The 22,787-nt window shown below is 37.0% G+C and overlaps 1 protein-coding gene across 5 annotated transcripts in view; it reads right to left on the bottom strand.

Moving 5' to 3' along the window:
* Positions 1-1,906: 1,906 nt before the first annotated feature.
* The window catches only part of LOC105476706 (nuclear speckle splicing regulatory protein 1), a 67,802-nt gene continuing 46,921 nt past the window's right edge, over positions 1,907-22,787 (bottom strand). For 4 of the 5 annotated variants that reach the window (XM_011732880.2, XM_071082613.1, XM_071082612.1 and 1 more), the window contains 5 exons: positions 15,822-15,878; positions 10,176-10,304; positions 9,074-9,281; positions 7,338-7,446; positions 1,907-3,722 (listed from right to left, as the gene is read on the bottom strand). In XM_011732880.2, the coding sequence (XP_011731182.1) occupies positions 2,663-3,722; positions 7,338-7,446; positions 9,074-9,281; positions 10,176-10,304; positions 15,822-15,878 (1,563 nt within the window). In that variant the 3' untranslated portion in view covers positions 1,907-2,662. The remainder of the gene's footprint in view (positions 3,723-7,337; positions 7,447-9,073; positions 9,282-10,175; positions 10,305-15,821; positions 15,879-22,787) is intronic. The other variant, XM_071082611.1, reaches the window with a different exon arrangement.

The following is a 22,787-nucleotide window of genomic DNA, read 5'->3' as shown; positions in this document are numbered from 1 at the left end:
CCCAACCAAAACATACATGTATGTACTAGAAGACAAGCACAAGAATGTACCTAGAAGATACATTACCTGGAGATATTATTATTCACAACCCAAAAAGAAATAACCAATGTCCATCAACAGAATGGAGAAGTAGTAAAGACTCTAGAAAACAAGCGAAACTACTCTATGGTGCTAAAAGTCAGAAAGAGTAGGCTGGGAGAGAAGTTTAAGGGGAGCTTCTATGGCACAGGTAATGTCTTTTTAAACTAGGTGTACTGTGTGAATCCATTAAGCTGTAAACTCCATGTGCACTTTAAACATTATACAACAAAACAATTTACTAAGAGTATTCTGGTAATTTTTGGCACAGAGCTATCAGGAATGGAACCTTGTATCAAATAGGACTTTTTGAGTTGTGACAGCAGAAATCCAATTCAAACTAACGTAACAGAAAAAGGGAAAAGTATTGGTTTAAATGTCTTTAAAAAAAAAAAACAAAAAAAACTACACTAGAGCCAGAGATGCAAAAGCAATCATCAGGTTTTTTGTCCTTCTCTGTTTGGCTTTTTTTGTGGGCTTTTTTTTCTGCCAGGCATCAAGGCACTCTCTCATGACACTCAAGACTTACCTCATCGCCATAATCAGCAAAGACAACAGAAAACATCTTTCTGTACATTCTGACAACAGGACCAGCATCAGCCCAGCTTGAGTTGCATACCCTTCCTGTAGGCTATTCTGCCCCATTTGAACCCGTGGACTAAGGGTAGTAAAGGTGTGTTTTCTCAAGGACAAATCAAGGTGCTGTTACCAGGAAAAGGGGGGAATGAATGCCAGAGAGGCAAAACCAACATTCTGTATATTTGGAGGAGACAGAAGAAAACTCTTCATTTGCAGTCTCTCATACTGATTTATGTCAAATTAAGTCAGTTAATAAAAGTAATTTATAGCTTTCCTATCTAAGGATCCAAGCTGCTTTGTAAAAGTCTCTGAGCTTTTCCCTCTGGGAGAGGGAAACTGAGTTTATCATCAGATGTCTCTGACATCAGTCTCTCCTCCTGGACTACCTTGCACCCTATGATCAAATTAATCTTCCCAATGCATGGCTCTAGTTATAAAACAATCCTAACAAAGAAACCATATTCCCCACCAAAGTTAAAGATTTTGTCTGTCACTCATGGTCCTTCCATGATGTCACCCTTTTACCTTTCCATACTTACATTATGTTGCTCCCTTGGTGTACACCAAGTCAGTGATTTTGGGAGTTTGTCACTGTCACTGACTGACTTTAGAGTATTAGGATGTAACTGACATTCAATGTATCAGTCACAAATTCGGGCGTTAACTTTCCTGTGACTTTTCCTTTCTGGTTTTAAAGGTACAATACAATAAAATGATTTATAAATGCTAAATCTGACCCTTAATATATAATGTTTTTCATCTAGTCAGCATTCTTATTAAACCAAGTTTATCCTTCTAAAAATAAGAAAGTGTGCTAACTCTTTATGATAAAGTATTGCGAGAGAGATAAACAGCACTTTCGTAACGGGAAGACCTATTAGAGAACTATTTTCTCCACAGCATTCATCTTTCCCCATAAACAAAATATTTACAGTGTATAATTATTTCTCCCGAGTTTCAAAGACTCAGGAGAAGGATACTAGTTTTATTTTTATACACAAGTGGAACTTGTAATAAACTGCACTATCTTTTTCAGAGTATGTAAAACAAGATATGTTTAGAAATAGGCCACCTGGATCTTTAGCTAATTTCATTTAGGCTAATGTCTCCACAGCTTCACGTTTAACCAAAAGTGATTTATGTACATAACCAATTTACTAACTTGTCAAGGTTTCAGAATTACAAATTAATTTCTACTAAAAGCAAAAAGATGAACTGTGACATGAGTAAAATTACTTTAAAATAAATGCATAAAATGTATAAGCATATCATTTTATTTTCATTTAAGCCAACTATGCTGTAAGCTATTTAGACAAGATGTATGATTCACATTTTACACTTTAATACAAATTTCAGAACATAAAGTATATTTTCTATTTTTCAAATCCGTATTTTATCTTAAATACAATATTTATAAAACAAACAGCTCCTGCAACAAAACATTATTAGAAGAGTTAAATTATTTATTAAAAAAAATTTTTTTTTAGAGACAGGGTCCCATTCTGTCACCCAGGTTGGAGTGCAGTGGTATGATCACAGCTCACTGTAACATCAAATTCCTAGGCTCAAGTGATCTTCCTGCCTCAGCCTCTTGAACAGCTGGGACTACAGGCATGCACTACCATGCCAGGCTTTTTGTTTTTTAAATAGAGGCAAGGTCTCATTATCCTGCCTAGGCTGGTCTTGAATGCCTGGCCTCAAGTGATCCTTCTGCCTTGGCCTCCCAAAATGCTGGTATTACAGGCACGAGCTACCACATCTGGCCAAAATTATTTTTTAATGGTTGTGGTGGAGCCAATTTTCCTCATTATGTACCTACAGGAAATTAGCACACTCTCACAGTTCTTGAATACAACAAAGAATGTGGTAATGATGAGTACATACTATATATAAATTCAGCCAAACATCCACATCCAAAATTTAAGACTGACTTTTGATTTTAACCTAAAATTTTGAACATAAAATTTAAAATGCCCTCCAAACTATCTTTCTCTTAGGGTAGCCATCAATCATCTTCTTTCTCAATATAGGTCTTTGTATTAACCCGCGCCATCTGCCTGGCCAAGTACCTGTCTCTAGCTGACATTACAGTTTCTTCATTGTTCCGCTTTGCAAACTTGCTCACTGCCTCAGGTGGTCTGTCTGGTTCTTTACCCTTCTCTTGCCTTTCCTCTGTGAGTCTGTGTTTTGTTCCCAGTGATGATTCAGAATTAGAGGCTTTCTCCTGGTTTCTTTCTTTGTCCTTTGCTATGTTTCTCATTTTGTTGGATATTTCTTGGTCAAGAAATGTATCCTTTGCCCTAGAATTTGGGCTGCTTTCCTTTCTATCTCGATTTCTTTCTGAAGATTGAACACTTACTTCTCGTTTTTCTCTATCTCTGTATTTATCATTATTTTCATATCTTTCCTTCCTTACTTTCATATGCTCTTCCTTTGCTTTGCTTTTCTCTTCCTTCTCTCCTTTCTCACTGTGTCGGTTCTGATCATTTTGTTGTCTATCTCTTTCTTGTTCTCTTTGGGAATATTTCTCCCTGTCTTTCTCCCTTTTCCACACTCTGTCACTTCTTTCTCTTTGGTCCCTTGACCTTGGTTTATCTTCCTGTTCATGCCTCTTCCAATGGGAATCTCTATGACTGGCCTCTCTGTGCCTATGAGAATCCCTTTCTTTCCAGTAATCACGGTCAGTGTAATGGTTCTCCTGGTCTCTGGATTGCTTCTGTTGGTGCTGATCTTCCCTTTTCTCATGTCCTCTCGATGTTCGTGATCCTTTCGTGTGGTGTCTGGCACTGTGCCCTCTTTCTTCACTAGGTGACCGAGAGTGGTTTTGATTCCTGTGGTGCTTGGAGTCATTCTCAGGAGTCTCTATGACCTTTTCCCTTCTGCAGTTCACTCTAGTTTCTTCTACTTCATCATCCTCACTGCTCTTAGCATCAAAGTCACTGTCCGCATCTGGGTTTTTCTCTACTTTCACATCAGTTTGAAGAATGCATTTCTCCTGTGGTATTCTGCTTTTTGAACTTACTTCTTTGGAGTAGCCCCTCGATTTTTCTTCCTTTATACCAGATCTTAAAAACAAAAAAACAAAAAAGGGCAGAAAAAATGCCACATTATCAGTTGTAATAAGCAAATGAAGGGTTCATATAATTTTTATCAATACTCAAATCAATACACCTATAGTGATATACACTATCTGATTATCCAAATGCAAAAAGGTCCTGATGTCTATGCAAACTAGTAATTTCAAATTCATACCATTCAGAACATGTCCAATATTTGTAGAAGTGAAAAGAGAAAATTAGCCCTTGTCTACTATATTACTAGAACCTACAGGCAAGGGTTCGTACAGGTCTTCATTTTTTGGTAAGCCTAAGACAAAGAATAATTGGGAAAAGTAAGATATGTTCTGAATCTAAGTTCTGTTTTCGCAACATGAAGCTTAAGTTGTGACTCTTAGATTTTTTGTTTCCTTTCTTATTTATTTTGAGACAGTTTGTCACCCAGGCTGGAGTGCAGAGGCACAATCTTTGTTCACTGCAACCTCCGCCTCCCAGGCTCAAGTGATCCTCTCACCTTAGCTTCCTGAGCAGCTGGGATTCCAGGCCTGCACCAACACGCCCAGCTAATTTTTGTATTTTTAGTAGAGATGGGGTTTCACCACATTGGCCAAACTGGTCTCAAACTCTTGACCTCAGGTGATCCAACCACCTCAGCCTTCCAAAGTGCAGGGATTACAGGCGTGAGCCACCATGCTCGGCCTTTTTCTTTTCAAAAAATTATAAAAATAGTCCTAGAAATACATGAAGATAATCTCTGCACAGCAAAACAGTGGCAAATATAATCCTAAATATTTACTCTCTCTCATGATGAAAAACGCACTAGTATCCTGATATACTCCTTGGCACCTATCACAAAATGGAAATATATTAATTTGTCCATTAGAATCAACAGCACTAAAATTATTATATTACTTACGTTGTTCCAGCTGGCAAGTACAGTTAACTCTGTACTATTCACACAGTGAGTATAATGTAAATAAGAATCACTCAGTGATTCTTACTAATCACTTACTAACCACACTAATGCTGCAACAACTTTGGTTCTCCAGGAATTATTGGCAGAACTATCTTGGCTAAAGGACCCACTAACAGTTAGGAATTTGATTATTAGACTCTGAGAAGTACAACTATGTCAACGACATTACAGAGTTTCCAGATGAAACTCTAATACAAAGACATAATGTATAATTTCCATTCAAAACCTGAATCTTCAAATACAGTTTCTTAGGTTCATACTTCTCACCAATTTTATAATCAAAACCTAGCAGCGCAGGGAGGGAGTGGGGCATAAACTTCCTCTCCTCACCTTAATTTTATTCTCCTACCTCTTCCCTTCCTTAGCAACACGGACTCAGATCTACTCAGAACCGTTTCTGTTAATTTTTTTTTTTTTTTTTTGCTTAGGACAGACTCTTTTATCTTCAGCTACATACTTATGGCATAATCATCTCACCACTCCTATAATACCTTATAACTTTATTCAAAAATCCTCTAATCCTTTACCTTCTAGACCAGCACTAATAGAAATGCCTCAAGAAATGGTAATGTTCATATCTGAGCTGTCCCAGCATGGCAACCATCAGCCAAATATGGCAACTGAGTATCTGAAATGTGGCCACTGTGATCAAAACTTTAAATTTTATTTACATTTTTAATTTTATTTTATTATTAATTAATTAATTAATTTATTTTGAGACAGAGTCTTGCACTGTCGCCCAGGCTGTAGTGCAGTGGCACAATCTCAGCTCACTGCAATCTCAGCTCACTGCAAGCCCCGCCTCCTGGGTTCATGCCCTTCTCTGGCCTCAGTCTCCCGAGAAGATGGGACTACAGGCTCCTGCCACCACGCCCAGCTAATTTTTTGTTTTTGTATTTTTAGTAGAGATGGGATTTCACCATGTTAGCGAGGATGGTCTCGATCTCCTGACCTTGTGATCCGCCCACCTCGGTCTCCCAAAGTGCTGGGATTACAGGAGTAAGCCACCGCGCCCAGCCATTTTATTTTTTGAGATGGAGTCTAGCTCTGTCGCCAGGTTGGAGTGCAGTGGTGCAATCTCAGCTCACTGCAATCTCCGCCTTCCGGGTTTAAGCAATTCTCTTGCCTCAACCTCCCGAGTAGCTGGGATTACAGGCATGTGCCACCACGCCTAGCTAATTTTTGTATTTTTAGTAGAGACAAGGTTTCACCATGTTGGCCAGGATGGTCTCGATCTCCTGACCTCATGATCCGCCCGCCTCAGCCTCCCAAAGTGTTGGGATTACAGGCGTGAGCCTCCATGCTCAACCTACTTCATTTACTTTAAATTAAGTAGCTACACGTGACCAGTGCCTACATACTGAACAGTGCTGTTCTAGCCCCTGATATGTAAGTCTTACATTTTATGAAGGCTGGGTCCTATTTTTGAAAATAAATCACTTTCCTTTTTATATACTATCTGAACATGTATATAAGACTTACATTGTAGACACCTAATTCTTTCCAAATTTCTCCTTAATTCTGACAGCAAAATCATTTTAAGGTACCAGGCACCAATCATTTTAAGGATCATGAGGAATACCTACATTCTTATTTAAAAAAAAAAAAAAAAGCAGCCAGGTGCAGTGGCTCATACATGTAATCCCAGCACTTTGGGAGGCTGAGATGGAGGGATCACTCAAGCCCAGGAGCTCAAGACCAGCCTGGGCAACATAAAGCCCCATCTCTACAACAAAAATACAAAAAGAGGCTGGGCGTGGTGGCTCACGCATATAATCGCAGCACTTTGGGAGGCCAAGGCAGATGTATCACCTGAGGTCAGGAATTCGAGATCAGTCTGGCCAACATGGTGAAACTATCTCTACTAAAAACACAAAGATTAGCTGGGCATAGTGGCATGCACCTGTAGTCCCAGCTACTCAGGAAGCTGAGGCAGGAAAACCGCTTGAACCTGGGAGGCAGAGGTTGCAGTGAGCTGAGATCGCGCCATTGCACTCCAGCCTGGGCGACAGAGCGAGACTCCATTCCATCTCAAAAAAAAAAAAACAAACCAAAAAACCAAAAAAAAAAAAAAAACAAAAAACACAAAAGAAAATTGGCTGGGCATGATGGCTTGCACCTGTAGTCCCAACTACTTGGGAGGATCATTTGAGCCCCTGAGGCAAAGGTTGCAGTGAGCTATGACTGAATCACTGTACTCCATCCCACCCTAGGCGACAGAGTGTGACTCTATCTCAAAATAAAAAAAAGAAAAAGAAATAAACCACAATTTGATTTTGCTTTCCCTTGAAGATTTTGCTCTCCCTTGTTAAGACTTGTAAGTCACTTAAAAATTCAGAAACTTTATACATTAAAAGTCTGTCTTTGGTTTTACAATAATATTAAACTCAATCACTGACTATGTTTTAATGTAACAATTTCTGTGAACTGCAGAATAAAAATGATCTTAAACTAAATCTGTAGGTTTTAAAATCAAGAAACTGCAAATTTCTAGCCATTCATTCAATTAGGTAAGGCTGGCTGACAACACAATATGCAATGTTGTAATCTTCCATCTTTCAGAGGGTTAAAATGACCCCACAACCACAGATTATTATAACAGTATCTTTCTTCAAAATATTTCATATACATCATATACATCTCCTCACCTGGCTTCACGAAAGCTGCATTTAGGTACTTCCTCTTCACCAACTGCTTGATTTAATAGGTGCCTATAAAATCCACTGAGATCTCTCTGCTTGGTTACATCCAAACATGCTAACAGAGGGAAAGCAAAAATTAGAATATATTCAATAAGGCACAGTGCAGTTTCATTTTACAGACGTAGAGTATATAACATACAGTGTGTAAACTATTCTCTGGATCAGGATTTGGCAAACTATATCCTACAGGCCAAATTGGGCCTGTTGCCTGTTTTTGTAAATACATTTTTATTGAAACAAAGCCCTGTTCATTTATGTACTGTCCAAAGCTGCTTTTGTACTACAAAAGCAGAGCTGAGTAACTGCGACAGAGATCACACATACAAAAAGCCCTAAAGTATGAATACGATCTGGCATTCATAAATATGAATTTATAAATTTAAAGTCTTAAAATATAAATACTAAAATACTATCTGGTCCTTTATAGAAAGACTGCTGACTGGCACTCTAAACACATAGTACATGCTTAGACAGAATGTTACAGACTTGGTTTTCTTCTGCTTAAAAGCTGAAGAGGCCAGGCGCAGTGGCTCACACCTGTAATCCTAGAACTTTGGGAGGCTAAGGTGGGTGGATCATCTGAGCTCAGGAGTTCAAGACAAACCTGGCCAACATGGTAAAATTCCGTCTCTACAAAAAATATAAAAATTATCCAGGTGTGGTGGTACATGCCTGTAATCCCGGCTACTTGGGAGGCTGAGGCATAAGAATTACTTGAACTCGGGAGGCAGAGGTTGCAGTGAGCCAAGATCACACGACTGCACTTCAGCCTGAGCGACAGAGCGAGACTGTCTCAGATAAAAAAATAATAATAATAAAAAAAGGCTGATGAGCATTTGTCAATTAAAGCATTTACAGGGCTGGGCATGGTGGGTCATGCCTGTAATGCCAACACTTTGGGAGGCTGAGGCAGGAAGATTACTTGAGCCCAAGAGTTTGAGACCAGCCCTAGAAACATAGTGAGACCCCACCTCTACAAAAAAATACAAAAATTAACCAGACACAGTGGTATGTTCCTATAGTCCTAGCTACCCAAGAGGCTGAGGTGGGAGGATCACTGGAGCCTGGGAGGTCAGGGCCGCAGTGAGCCATGGCTGAGCCACTGCACTCCAGCCTGGGTGACAGAAACCCAGTCTCAAAAAAAAAAGTATTTTATAAATACATACTCTACTTAGATCTTGAGACATAATCATGAGCAGAAAGCACTAAAGCATTAAGATATTCTTAATTCATCCAATTTTTATTCTTTCTTCAATTAATGTTATTCTTTTTCTAATTGCCTCATTGATGCTCCTTGAGTGGTGTTACTCTATTATTTTCTCATTCCAGAAAAATCTAACTAGGGTTTAAAATTATATTTATATTGTTTCTGACAAATGCCATGGTGCTATACTTTGTAATAAATGTTTTTACATTTCAAATCATGTTCTAAGGCAAAAGCCACAAAATGAGAACTAAGTCTAGTAGAAATAATAGTTACTGAAGAGTTCAACTGTGTTTTTAAACTTTCCTCTCTGTTTTATAGTACTATATAATACCACATTTCTCATGTCTTGAATTCCTAAACATAAATTATGATCACAAATTCATAAACCAAAAATTCAGTGACAGAGCAAACAGCTAACCACAGGGTAGAGATTCTGCTACTGTTTCCTTGTGCCTTTCCCACTCTTTCATGTTACCTTCCAGTGCAGCAGCCCTCTTTTCTCTTTCTTCTTCCTCAGCTCTCTCTTGCAGTTTTTTCTTATATGCAGACGTCACAAATGCTTCTTTATCATCAAACTCTCCCTTTTCCATTTCTCGTTCTCTCTGGATTTTCTTTTCCATTCTTTTTTCCTGTTCCTTTTTTCTGATCTCAACAGCTTTTAGCAAGTTGTGAATATACTTGGGCTAAGGAAATAAAAAAGATTTACGAAAAGAGTAAAAAAATAGTAATTGTTAATATTACAATTTTTATAATGAATTCATTAAGATAGAAATGATCGGCCCAAATAAGATTGTCTTCCCTACATTCAATATAAACTTACTAGCAAGATTAATATTGAAACTGTTTTCAATAAAAATTTAGGTGTAGCAGAGATAGAAATTGTTTATAATGTGATTTAACTTTAAAAAAACATCAAACTAAATATAATTTTTTTTCTTTTTTCTGATATTCTCTTAATTAAAAAAAAATCAGAAAAGTTCCTGCTAGTTTTTCACATTTAGTAGAAATATGACTATTTAAAATAGTAGCTTTAATATAATTTTATACCATCACTCTACTAGTAGGTAACTGTCAGATGCAAATGCCCTTAAAATCAGCCTGTGCTTGTGAAAGAACAAGAGTTGATAGAAAGAAAATCTGAACTTATTTCAGTTTTTCCCCATCCCACATTTTTTTCTCACTGAAAATAAAATCATGATAGGTGCAGGCAGATGATTCAGTTACCAGCTAGGAAGAAATAAAAAAAATGAGAGGATAATAAAACACAAATAAACATACACAGGGCAGGAGCAGTACAAATTTGGTACACTAGAATTCTAAGGAAAAGTTTCCAAAAAACTATTTGCAAAGGTTTCAAAGCAAAAAACAAAATTGTTAGATAATTCACTTGGCCTGTTAGGATAATACACGTAGTACTTCTTGAGTTCTAAGATCAAATCTATAATATCTGGAATTAGGGACTCTTCACACTTCACATACCTAAAAGCTTTTTCTCAGATCATTCTCATGTTAAAATAAGATTAAAACACAAAATGTAGGTCAAGGTCAAAGAAAGTGTGTTATTTCAGCTAACAAACCTTTCGGTCTTTCCCCAAAAGCAATTTGGGATTATTTTCCTCCTTTTTTTTCTGCATTTCATCATAAATACTGTCATATTCATACACAGTAGCATCTTCTGCAAGGGCCTTCTGGATTTCCAGTTTGGTCTTAAAAAACAAAAATTAAACATGTTTCAAAAATATGAGCCAGCCAATAGATACAACAAAATCTATGTTTTTTGAGAATGGTTCATAAATTGAAAATATATCATAAAAATTACAATCACATTTCAGATACGAAATATGAATAAATTCTGGAGCCAGGCTGCCTGGGTATGAATCCTGGCTCTACACTGACTAATTACTCTGGGCAAGTTTGTTTATAATCTTTTGGTACCTTAATTTCCTCATCTAGAAGAGAAAGAATAATGATTATCTTTACATTCTAAGCTGTTATAATTAAATGACTAAACTTAAAACACTTAGAGCCTGATAAAGAATAAGTATTCAATAAACATCAACTATTATTATTATCTATTCATTTGTATATAATTATCCACATCAAAAGGTCAAAAGGTACGATGGAAACACCTAACCTTGGTTTTGACAGGCCGGTATTATATACTAAACTTTCATTATCATTTTTAGAGTTGTCAAACATAAAGTCTCTGCCTTTATCATGTTCCTTCCATCTTAAATGATGTTTTTTTCTCCTCTTTCAAGCTATCAAAATCTTATCCAGTGTTTAAGGGCCAGTCCTACTTCTTCTTTGAGCCCATTTCTGAGGCCTCTAACCCCCAATGATTTTTCTTCTAAACACTGAGGAACATTCTATTCTGCAATAATTAGCCCTTAATAATACACTATATGTATTTTTCTTTTTTTTCTTTTAAGAGATGGGGTCTCGCTCTGTCGCCCAGGCTAGAGTGCAGCGGTGCAATCTTGGCTCACTGCAACCTCTGCCTCCCAGGCTTGAAGTGGTCCTCCCACTTCAGCTGCCCAACTAGCTGGGACTACAGGCGTGTGCCACCATGCCTGGCTAATTTTTATATGTTTTGTAGAGACAGAGTTTCACCATGTTGCTCAGGCTGGTCTTGAACTCCTGGGCTCAAATGATCCACCTACCTCAGCGCCCCTACAAAGTGCTGGGATTACACGCCTGAGTCACCATGCCAGGCATGGATGTTTTCATTTCCTGTTTTACAAATCTTAGCCTTTTGCCCCCAGTTGTAAATTCCTGAAGTACAGAGTCTATACACTTTAACTTTTTCCTGAATTGCTAGATTGGCTAATGTAGAACCCAAGAGGGATCCTTTTTAAGTGACAGGATGATGTAATTCAAAAGAATCTATCTGATAGACTCGGGTTTTTACATACCAACATTTAAACTGTGAATAATGCACATGCTAACTGAAAAACCTTTTTTCTAGAATATTGTTTAAAATATTAAGAAATTCATTTTTTTCACTTCTCAACCTTTAGAAAGTGAAAGATTCTCCTGCCTAGATGTTGAAATGGCACTCCTGCTCACTCCCCAAAACCAGCCTGGATAACACAAAAAGGGAAACATGGAATCTAAGAAATAATCACCACTACAATAACAAAAAGCAAGGGAAAAGGGAGACTGAGGGCTGTTTTTTTTTGAGACGAAGTCTCTCACTGTTGCCCCGGCTGGTGTGCAGTGGCGCCATCTTGGCTCGCTGCAACCTCCGCCTCCCGGGTTCAAGCAATTCCCCTGCCTCAGCCTCCAGAGTAGCTAGGATTACAGGTACGTGCCACCACACCTGGCTAATTTTTTGTATTTTTAGTAGACATGGGGTTTCACTATGTTGGTCAAGCTGTTCTCGAACTCCTGACCTCATGATCTACCCACTTCGGCCTCCTGAAGTGCCGGGATTACATGCGTGAGCCACTGAGCCCGGCCAGGGCTGTTTTAAACTGATGACATGCCTTTGTATATGTTGGGAGGAGAGCTGTAGGGGAGCACTTGAGTAGGTATGTTACTATTAACTATGTTGCAACATAAATAAAGCAAAAACTGAACAGATATCCAAGGAAAAATAGACAAATCCACAATCACAGCAAGAGATTTTAACATATGCCTCTCAGTAACAGAATGGACAAAAAAAAAAAACCCCACAAAACAAAAAACCAACCAACCAACAAACAACAACAACAAAAACACAGTATGAATATATATGGATTAACACAACTGGCCCAATGGCACATACAGAACATTTTCTTTTTTCTTTTTTTGGGGGGGGTTCAGAATCTTGCTCTGTCGCCTAGGCTGGAGTGCAATGGCACCATCTTGGCTCACCGCAACCTCCACCTCCTGTGTTCAAGTGATTCTCCTGCCTCAGCCTCCTGAGTAGCTGGGACTACAGGTGCACACACCACCAGGCCCGGCTAATTTTTATATCAATACAGAACATTTTCAAACACAGAAGAAATATTTATAAAAACTGACTATATACTGGACCATAAAGTAAACCTCTACCTGTTTTAAAGGCATGAAACAATACAGTGCAGTGTCTTGGAACCCAAAATAATCATGTTAGGGACTCGGTGTGGTGGCTCATGCCTGTAACCCCAACACTCTGGGGGGCCAAGGTGGGCGGATCACCTGAGATCAGGAGACCAGCCTGGCCAACAGGGTGAAACCCTGTCTCTACTAAAAATATAAAAATTAGCCGGGCATGGTGGTGCACACCTGTAATCCCAGCTATAAGGAGGCTGAGGCAGAAGAATCACTTGAATCCAGGAGGTGGAGGTTGCAGTGAGCCACTGCACTCCAGCCTACATACAGAGCGAGACTCCATCTCAAAAACAAAAACAAAAACAAAAACAAAAACAAAAACAAAACAAAACAAAAAAACCCCAAAAACAAATAAGCAAAAAAACAAAGTAATCATATCAGGAATGAATAACAAAAAGGTAATCAAAAACCTCCGTTATGTTCAGAAATTAATAATACATGGGTCAAACCAGAAATCATAATGCAAATCAGAAAATGTTTTGCATGAAACAACAAAAATATTGCCTATCAAAATCTATAAGACGCAGCTACAGAAGTACTTAGAGGGAAACATATAGCATTAAATGCATGTATCAGAAAAGAGAAAGAACAGAAAACAGAGAGCTATGCACCCATCTCAAACAGTTAGAAAAATAACAAAATAAACCCAAAGAAAATAGAATGAAGAAAACACTAATCTGTCAGGACAGAAAATGAAGTAGAAACGAACAAAATGTATACAGTATTATATTAGCTCATAGTATAAGGCTCGCCAAACCTTGGTATTATCAGACTTTTTCAATGTGGGTAATTATAGTGAAAGAAAAGGAAAACTACCCTATTCTGCCCAGTCTCACTTATGATGCAAAAATCTTCAATACTTAAAAACTCTCAAAAACTTCAGTAAGCCAAATGCAACAATATAAGAAAAGGATAACATTTTATGCTCATGTTAGGTTTATGCCACTTACGTGAAGTCACAGCAATTGATTTTCTAAAGTTAAGCTGACTTCACATTATTGGTATAAAACCAACATGGTCATGAAGTAGTATTCTTTCTGTATATAGTTTACCATTTAAACAAATAAACAACAAAACCCTCAAACTAAGAAAACAATTTCCTTAGATTAGCATCAAATATCTACCAGAGACCTACAGCAAATGTTTTATTTCCTGATGACATACTGAAAGTTTTCCCAATGAAATAGGGAATACGACAATAATGTTGCCATCATTGGTTCTGTAAACTTGAGGTTCTGATAAAAGAAGAAAAAAATCGTTTAAAGTACCCCATTTTAAAGAGCACTTTCTCTAAGATTCAGTAAATGCAATCAAGCTAGTATTCTTCATAGTAAAATGAAAAATAGCTTCAACTGGTATGGATAAAGACTCGACAAGCTGAATCAACCAAATGGGGAACAAATGGAAGAGTATGTAATATACATGTGAGAAAAAAAAAACAGCAGAAAGCAGGTGAAAGGTATAACAGTTGTAGCAGCATTCCTAATTTCCAAGCAAACTATGAAAAAGTCCCACTAAACAGATAAAGTGTCTTGAACAAGACAGAGTTAAGAATAAAATTAGATTTGGGATTAATGCTTTAAGTGAAGAAAAAAAGGCAGCATAAAAATGTTAAAATAATCCTGGAAAACAAGATACCTGTATTATCGTGGATAAGTTACCCAACTCTCCAGAACTAAGTCTCCCATTTACATAGTGAGGAAGTTGAATTTAACGGTCTCTCCAAAATTCTGACTCAAAGCACTACAGTGTTTATATTAAATAATCAGTTTTTTTATGTTTTATGTGTATATTAAATCATTCTGAGGCTGCTGAGTTACACATTATATTTCACTGTGAAACTCTTGACATTATCTTAAAATGACTAAATATATCCTTCTGTGCTAATTCCTCCAGGAGGGTGTGAAACACAGTGGTTAAAAGCTTAGGTTCTGAAGTTTCACTGTCTAGTTTTGAACACAGCCCTACCATTTATTAACTATGTGGTCTCATGCAAATCACATAAATTCTTCTTGCTTTCATTTCCTTAACTACAAAATAAGGATTATAAAAGCATAATTATTGTAAGAATTAAAGATCATTCTTAAAACATAGTTGACATGATGCCTAGCACATACAAAGTGCTTAATAAACTCACCTTTATGCAGGTTTCCAGTTAGACAAAGAGGAAATAGTATCAAAAATTATAAAGCTAATGTGGAGGATAAATAATTTAAAATGAAAAAGAAAGGCACCTTGCTATTGTTTAATTTCATTACATTCTATAGCAGAAAATCTAAGATATACTAGTATAGAAGTAGAAAAATTAGTAAGTCTTCAGGCCTAGTTTGATATTTAGTAGTATGATCTTAAGGAGCACTTAATTCTTTCTGAGTTTCAGATTTCTTAATCAGGACTATGGGCAAGTTTGTGAGAATTGTAAAAGATAAATGTATGTAAAAAGTACTTGGAAACACTAAGGTACTAGCAAGTCTTTTAAAATTATCAGGCCAGACACGGTGGCTCACGCCTGTAATCCCAGCATTTTGGGAGGCTGAGGTGGGCGGATCACCTGAGGTCAGGGGTTTCAGAACAGCCTGACCAATATGGTGAAACCCCGTCTCTACTAAAAACACAAAAATTAGCTGGGCGTGGTGGTATGCGCCTTTAGTCCCAGCTACTTGGGAGGCTGAGACAGGAGAACTGTTTGAACCCAGGAGACGGAGACTGCAGTGAGCCGAGAGTGTACCATGGCACTCCAGCCTGGGCAACAGAGCAAGACTCCATCTCAAAAATAAATAAATAAATAAATATCTATGTCTATATATTTTTATCTATCTCTGATATTCTTCTTTCTTGGCAGATGAGTTTCAAATAATTATAAGTTTGTGAAACCATTTTGATTGTGAAAAGGTTTTTTTCCCCAAGTAAGCTCACTAGCAAGAATTCAATAATAACAACAGGCCAAACAATCCATTATTAGACTAATGAGTCATCTACAAGCAGAACTGGTTTAATCTATAGCACAGCAATAAGGAGCTAATTCTTCATTGTGTTTTTCCTTAAATCTACTCTGTTTTAGTCTCAGCACCTAGATACCAAAACTGATGCTTAAAAATGAGCCAAAATGCTTCACTGCATGCACTTATCCCAGTCTTCTACCTTACCTGTTTCATGGCCTGCTTCTTAGCAGCTTCCCTCTGAAGGCTTTCACTCACGGAGGTCTATCAAACAGAAATATATTATCACTTTTTAAAAAATTTAAAATTTCTTTTCCAGTACGAGTGTCCCCTGTCTAAAATACGTGGGACCAGAAATGTTTTGTATTTCAGATTTTTAAAATACTCAGTGGTTCAGCATCCCAAATCTGAAAATCTGATATCTGATGCTCCAATGAGCATTTCCTCTGAGCTTCACATTAGTGCTCAAAAAAGTTTTAGATTTTAGAACATTTAGGATTTTCGATTTTCATATTTGGGATGCTCAACCTGTTTTCTGGTTGGCAATGGTGCCTTACTTATAGCTAAAAGTAAAAAGATAATAATATGAATTAAACTAACATTTTCAGGTGCCCACTTATAGCTAAAAGTAAAAAGATAATAATACGAATTAAACTAACATTTTCAGGGTTTCTCCCCTAAACTTCAGGAAATAAATGAATTTGCATTGTAAATCCTCAGAATAGATTATAAGGTGTCAGAGAAAATAGAATGGTACAGGAAAAAATGAGGAAACATGAATTTTTAATCCTAACCTCACTACTGTCATTCAACCTTTATGGATTTCAATTTGCTTCATGTGAACATGAGAGACAGAGAGAGAGAGAGAGTGAGTGTGTGTGTGTGTGTGAGTGTGTGAAATGGGGAAAGACTGGACTAGATAATATTTCAGGTACCTTCCAACACTAAAATGGTATGATTCCCAGCTTACAAAAAGCAAATTATTTTAACATTCACCACTCAATATAGTGTATCAAGCTCTTGGTTTATGCTTAAAGCTTAGGGACAGCAGTAACTATTCGTGGCTATAATCATTCAAAAACTATGTACTGAAAAGCCTTCCATACCAGGCATATTTAGGTCCTGAGGATAGTGAAAAAGCAAGAACAGTCTCTGTCTTAAGGCCAGAGACTGAAACAAGATCTTGCTTCAGATAAATGGTCTGAAAGGGAAGACAATTAAAGAGATGATTATAATATATGGACAGGCACGGTGGCTCATGCCTGTAATCCCAGCACTTTGGGAGGCTGAGGCGGGCGGATCACTTAAGGCCAGGAGTTTGAGACCAGTCTGGCCAACACGTTGAAACCCTATCTCTACTAAAAATACAAAAATGAGCCGGGAGTGTTGGAGCACACTTGTAATCCCAGCTACTTGGAAGGTTGAGACATGAGAATCACTTGAACCGGGAGGCAGACGTTGCAGTGAGCCGAGATTGTGCCACCGCACTCCAGCCTGGGCAACAGAACCAGGCTCCATCTCAAAAAAAAAAAAAAAAAAAAAAAAAAAAAAGGGAATTACAATATAAATGTGATAAGCAATATAATAAAGGAATAAACAAAGGGCTGGGAAGCCCAGGGCAGAGAAGGCAACTAGATGTATATGAAGAATCAGGAATCCCTTTCCAAAAGAGATATGACATTAGATGAGAATCAAAGAGAATAAAAATGTAAAAGAATGCAAGAGGAAGACAGGAAGTAGTCATCACATGGGCAAAAGTAAAGATTACATACAGCTAAGAAAAAAAAATACTTAAGAAAAATATGTTTCCTTAAAAGTATCAGGCTTTAATCATCAGGGAAATGTAAATCAGAACCACTATAAGATAACACTTCAGACCTGTTAGAATAGCTATTATAAAAAAGTCAGAAAATAACAAAGGTTAGCATGGTGTCAGAAAAGGGAATTCTTGTATACTGCTGGTGCAGATGTAGGCTGGTACAGTCAATATGGAAAACAGTATGGAGGTTTATAAACAAATTAAAAATAGAACTACCATACAGCCTAGCAATCCCTCTTGGCATATAGCCAAAGGAAATGAAGCCACCACCTGGTAAAGGTATCATGTTCACTCCCATGTTCACTGCAGCATTATTTGCAATAGCCAGGTATGGAAACAACCTAAGTGTTCATTGACGAATGGATAAAGAAACTGTGGTACATATGTATGATGGAGTATTATTCAGCCTTTAAAAAGGAGATCCTGCCATCTGCACAACATGAATGAACCTGGAGGACATTATGCTACATGGTAAGCCAAACACAAAAAGAAAAAAAGTACCTGACATCACTTGTAAGTGGAATCTCTGAGAGATAAAGAACTTAAAAACAATGGTTACTAGGGGTGGGGTGGGAGGAAATGGGGAGAGGCAGGGATGTAACAAGATGAACAAGTCTAGAGATCTAACGTACCACATGAGGACAATACGTAATAAAATTGTACTATATATGGTATTCATGCTAATTGAGTAAATTGTAGCTGCTCTTGCCACAGAAACAAAAAAAGTATGTAAGATAATGGATATGTTAATTTGCTTTACTGTAGTAACCTTTTTACCATCTATATCCCATAACATTGTTATATACCTTAAATATGCACAATAAAAATTTTTTTAAAGTATCAGGATTTGCAAATATACTGACACTGAACTGTATAAAGGGTGAATTTTATGCTATGTGAATTACATCTTTTTATGGCTAGGGCTACATGGGTTATCCCTGTCCGTCTCAATTTTGCTGTCCAAAACTGCTATTTAAAAAAAAATGAAGTCTTAAATATAGATAAAAACATGTCTAAGTAACATATATATTAAACATATATACATTTAAACATATTAACATATATATGTTTAAATATAATCCTCAGCTCTAGAATTATAGTAGTCTAGTTTATTAACACTTGCTATCTTCAGTTGTCAGCAATTGGTGCTTTTTTTTTTTCATGGTAATAACCAGAACAAAATAGTTCTCTATGACCACAGACAAATAAATTTAATACACAAAGGTCTTACAATATAGTACATATTTAATACATTAAATAAGTATGCAAAGAACTAAAGACATTTTAGGTGATGGTAAACTGACTAATTGGGGGAAAGATGTTGATAACAAAAGCAGTAACAGCTGCTAACATGTATTGAGCTAGGTGCTATGCTAAGTACACTAGCTGTGTATTACATGTATTACTCATTTAATGCAAATTTCTGTTACATGTAATATGACACTTTCATTCATTAGAATATCAATTTTAAATACCAAAACTGAAAGTAACAGTAAATATTTCCAATGTATTTTCATGTCTGTATTTCTAATTAGTGTGAATGAAAAATGTTTTTCTTGACCACTGAGTTGATGTCTTCAGGACTGACTGAGAATACATCTCCAAATGCTGGATGTTTTCCTCTTTTACTTGCTTTTATTAGTTTTTCCTATCTCCTCCTTCAGTCTGTCACCTTTAATCTGTCAGAGTTTACCTGCTGCCTTTCAAACTGGATGCTTCAATCTAAACTATGTAACTTGGTTATTATAGAGGATACTCAGATAAATAAAATAACTTTCAAAAAGAAAACTTGGGAAAGAAAAACACAAGGCTTTACCTTTTCAGATTTTTATAAAGTATAGAATACACAGACTGGGAAACGCCTTTCCAATGTAATCTGTATCTATTTTGAGATATCTCAAAAGATTTTGTTTCTATGTTTACAGCTGTTTAGAAGAATGAAATATGACTGTTGAAAAAACAAGCTGTTACTACTTACACAGGAAGGTAACATAATGGAAGGAGTGCAATAGTTTTACATATTCTATTCACAAGCTTATATCCCTAGAATTCAACAGCATCAGTGGATAACTCTGAACCTAACCTGAAAAAGTCAGGAAAGATTGACGATCTTCTTCTGAAGGTCATTTGATTCTCAATTTTCTAAATAAAGGTACTTTAACAATGAATGACTACTAAGGATGATGATTAAAATGCCAAAAACCTGTTTAAACAAATACAAAAAGCTTAAAAGAGTAGCAGTAAAACTCTTTTTTCTATAATAGTAACCCTACATAAAAATACATAAAATGATCTTCTATATAACATAAAAAACTCATCTAGATTCAGATCAGATAGAAAAATAACTAGTACAATTAAAGGCAAAATCAGTAAGATCTTTTTTTTTTTTTCTTTGAGATGGAGTCTTGCTCTGCGGCCCAGGCTGGAGTGCAATGGCGCAATCTCGGCTCACTGCAACCTCCGCCTCCCGGGTTCAAGTGATTTTCCTGCTTCAGCCTCCTGAGTAGCTGGGATTACAGGTGCGCACCACCATGCCCAGCTAATTTTTGTATTTTTAGTAGAGACAGGTTTCACCATACTGGTCAGGGTGGTCTCAAACTCCTGACCTCATGATCCGCCGGCCTCGGCCTCCCAAAGTGCTGGGATTACAGGCGTGAGCCACCGTGCCTGGCCAGATCTTATGTTTTTAAAGGTGAAGTCTTTTTACATTTTTAGAGGTATCCCTAAAATACTAATACAGTACACATACACAACAGAATAGTATTTGGCCATAAAAAGAATGAAACCACGTCATTTACAGCAACCTGGAAGGAACTTGAGGTCATTATCTTAAGTAAAATAAGGCACACACAAAAAGATAAACATCATATGTTCTCAATTGCATGTGGGAGCTCAAATAAATTTGATCACACGGAGGTAGGGTGAAAAGGTAGATAACAGAGACTGAGAAGGGTAAGTGAGGGAAGTGGGGAGGATGAAGAGAAGCTGGTTAAAGGGTACAAACATACAGTAAGATAGAAGGAATATATTCAGTGTTTGACAGAAGAGTAAGGTGACTACCCTTTTTGTTTGTTTGAGATAGAGTCTTGCTCTGCTGCCCAGGCTGGAGTGCAGTAGCGTGATTTCAGCTCACTGAAACCTCTGCCTCCCGGGTTCAAGCAATTCTCCTGCCTCAGCCTCCTGAGTAGCTGGAATTACAAGGGCGCACCACCACGCCTGGCTAATTTTTTTGTATTTTTAGTAGAGATGGGGTTCCACCATGATGGCTAGGCTAGTCTCAAACTCCTGGCCTCAAGTGATCTGCCTACCTCGGCCTCCCAAAGTGTTGGGATTACAGGCATGAGCCACTGCGCCCAGCCAGGGTGACTATACTTAACAGAAACGTATTGTACTTGGGTAACAAACACTAATTGCTGACTTGATCCCTAAACATTATATACATGTAACAAAATCTCACAGGTACCCCATAAACTTGTATAAAATCTTTAAAAATACTAACACAAATTTTAAGAGAACTTTTAAATCATAAATCAGGGAAGGGTTGATCTTACTGAACTCAGCAAGAGAAGAAATAGATTTCATGTGTGTCCTATGAATAAAACAAAATTTAAATATAACTGCAAAGATTATTAATCTCTAACTTCAGAGTTCCTATACTGTATAGCATAAGGAGGACGTACAGAATAACGTTCACAAGCGTAGGCTCAGAAACAGTCTACAACTGTTCTCTCTCTTGCTAGCTTGTTATTCTAGGTGTGCTAATTTCTTCCTGTTTCAGTTTCCTCATCTATATATTAGTACCTACCTCACAAAGGTTAGCTACCATTTTTGTTATTATTACATTTCTGTTTAAAAATATATAGCTGAAGAAATGCTTATATTTAAACAAATCAAAATTAAGTTATGAGAACACAGTAGCTATACTTTTTTTTTTTTTTCTTGGAGTATTATAGTTAAAATTATTCACCAGAAAAGCATGCAAACAATATTCCTCTTTATAGTACATTTATCAGTGTGCTTAATAAAATGTAAGGTTGGTATTTATTTGAAGTGACATTAATATAATTATATTTCCATTTACTGAATTAGAAAAATCTATTCTGCTGAATATTTAAAAGGCTGTATATGTTTTCCTTTGTGTTAAGATTCTTGAAGGTTTTATATTCAGTATGTCCATAAACAGGAAAATGTAGGATGCACATATTTGAATACTTAATTAACCATGGGAGCTGTAGCATAACTAGAAATGGGTTTTCTAGAATTGATAGTGGCTTTACTAGGAACTATTCATAAACAAAAATACACTGCCCCCAAACCTGAGTAGGTTAGAGAGTATTCTCCTTTGAGGGTATCCTCTGCTGTGCTGCTATAATCAAATGGCAAGATACCAAGGACACGCCAAATGAACAGACATTTGTTTTTAATAATTGCCCCGGTTTGGGGTGAGAAGGGGAAGTATTTGTTTAAAAAGCGTATTTTTAAACTTCAAAGAAATGTACAGTTAAGTACTGCGTACCCTTTACCTAACCTCTCCCAATGTTAGTAAGTTGCATAGAGTACAATATCAACACCAGTGAACTGACACTGGTACACACACACTGCTTATTCAGATTTCACCATTTTTATACATATACATCTGTGTGTGTGTGTAGTCCCATGCCATTTTATAACACATAGCTTCATGTAACTACCACCACAATCAAGACACTTAATTGTACCAGTCACCACAATACTCCTTTGCACTACTCCTTTATAAGCCGTACTCATCCTCCTCCGTCTCTAATCCCTGGCAACCATTATCTCTGTGTTTGACGAATGTTAAATAAATTGAATTATGCAGTATATCCTTTTGAGATTGGATCTTTTCTATCAGCATTATTTTCAAGGATATTTTGTATTTTGTTTAGTATAAACATTGCAAAAACATTTCGTTCTCGCCACAAAATATCTTAGCTTACAAGTTATCTAGGGAAAAATAGCTGTTTAAAAAAAGATGAAGGCTGAATGTGACCAAACCACACAATACAGTCATTAATTGACTCATTTCAGAATTAGTAGGTAGACAATTATTCTAATTCTATGCCTGAGGACCAGTTTGCAGTGTAACACAGGAGAATATTCATTAAAAGTGGCTTCTTTTTTATTTTTTTTGAGACAGGGTCCTGCTCTGTTGTCCAGGCTGGAGTGCAGTGGCATGATCACAGTTCACTGCAGCCTCAACTTCCCGGGCTCAAGCAATCCTCCTGCCTCAGCTTCTGGAGTAGCTGGGACTACAGATGTATGTCACCACATCCAGTTAATTTTTTAATCTTTTTGTAGAGACAGGGTCTTACTTTGTTGCCCAGGCTGGTCTC

Source organism: Macaca nemestrina, chromosome 17 (genome assembly GCF_043159975.1).
Source record: "Macaca nemestrina isolate mMacNem1 chromosome 17, mMacNem.hap1, whole genome shotgun sequence".
NCBI classification, from domain to species: Eukaryota; Metazoa; Chordata; class Mammalia; order Primates; family Cercopithecidae; genus Macaca; species Macaca nemestrina.
The sequence above is the reverse complement of the archived record's forward strand: the minus strand, read 5'-3'. Positions and strand labels throughout refer to the sequence as shown.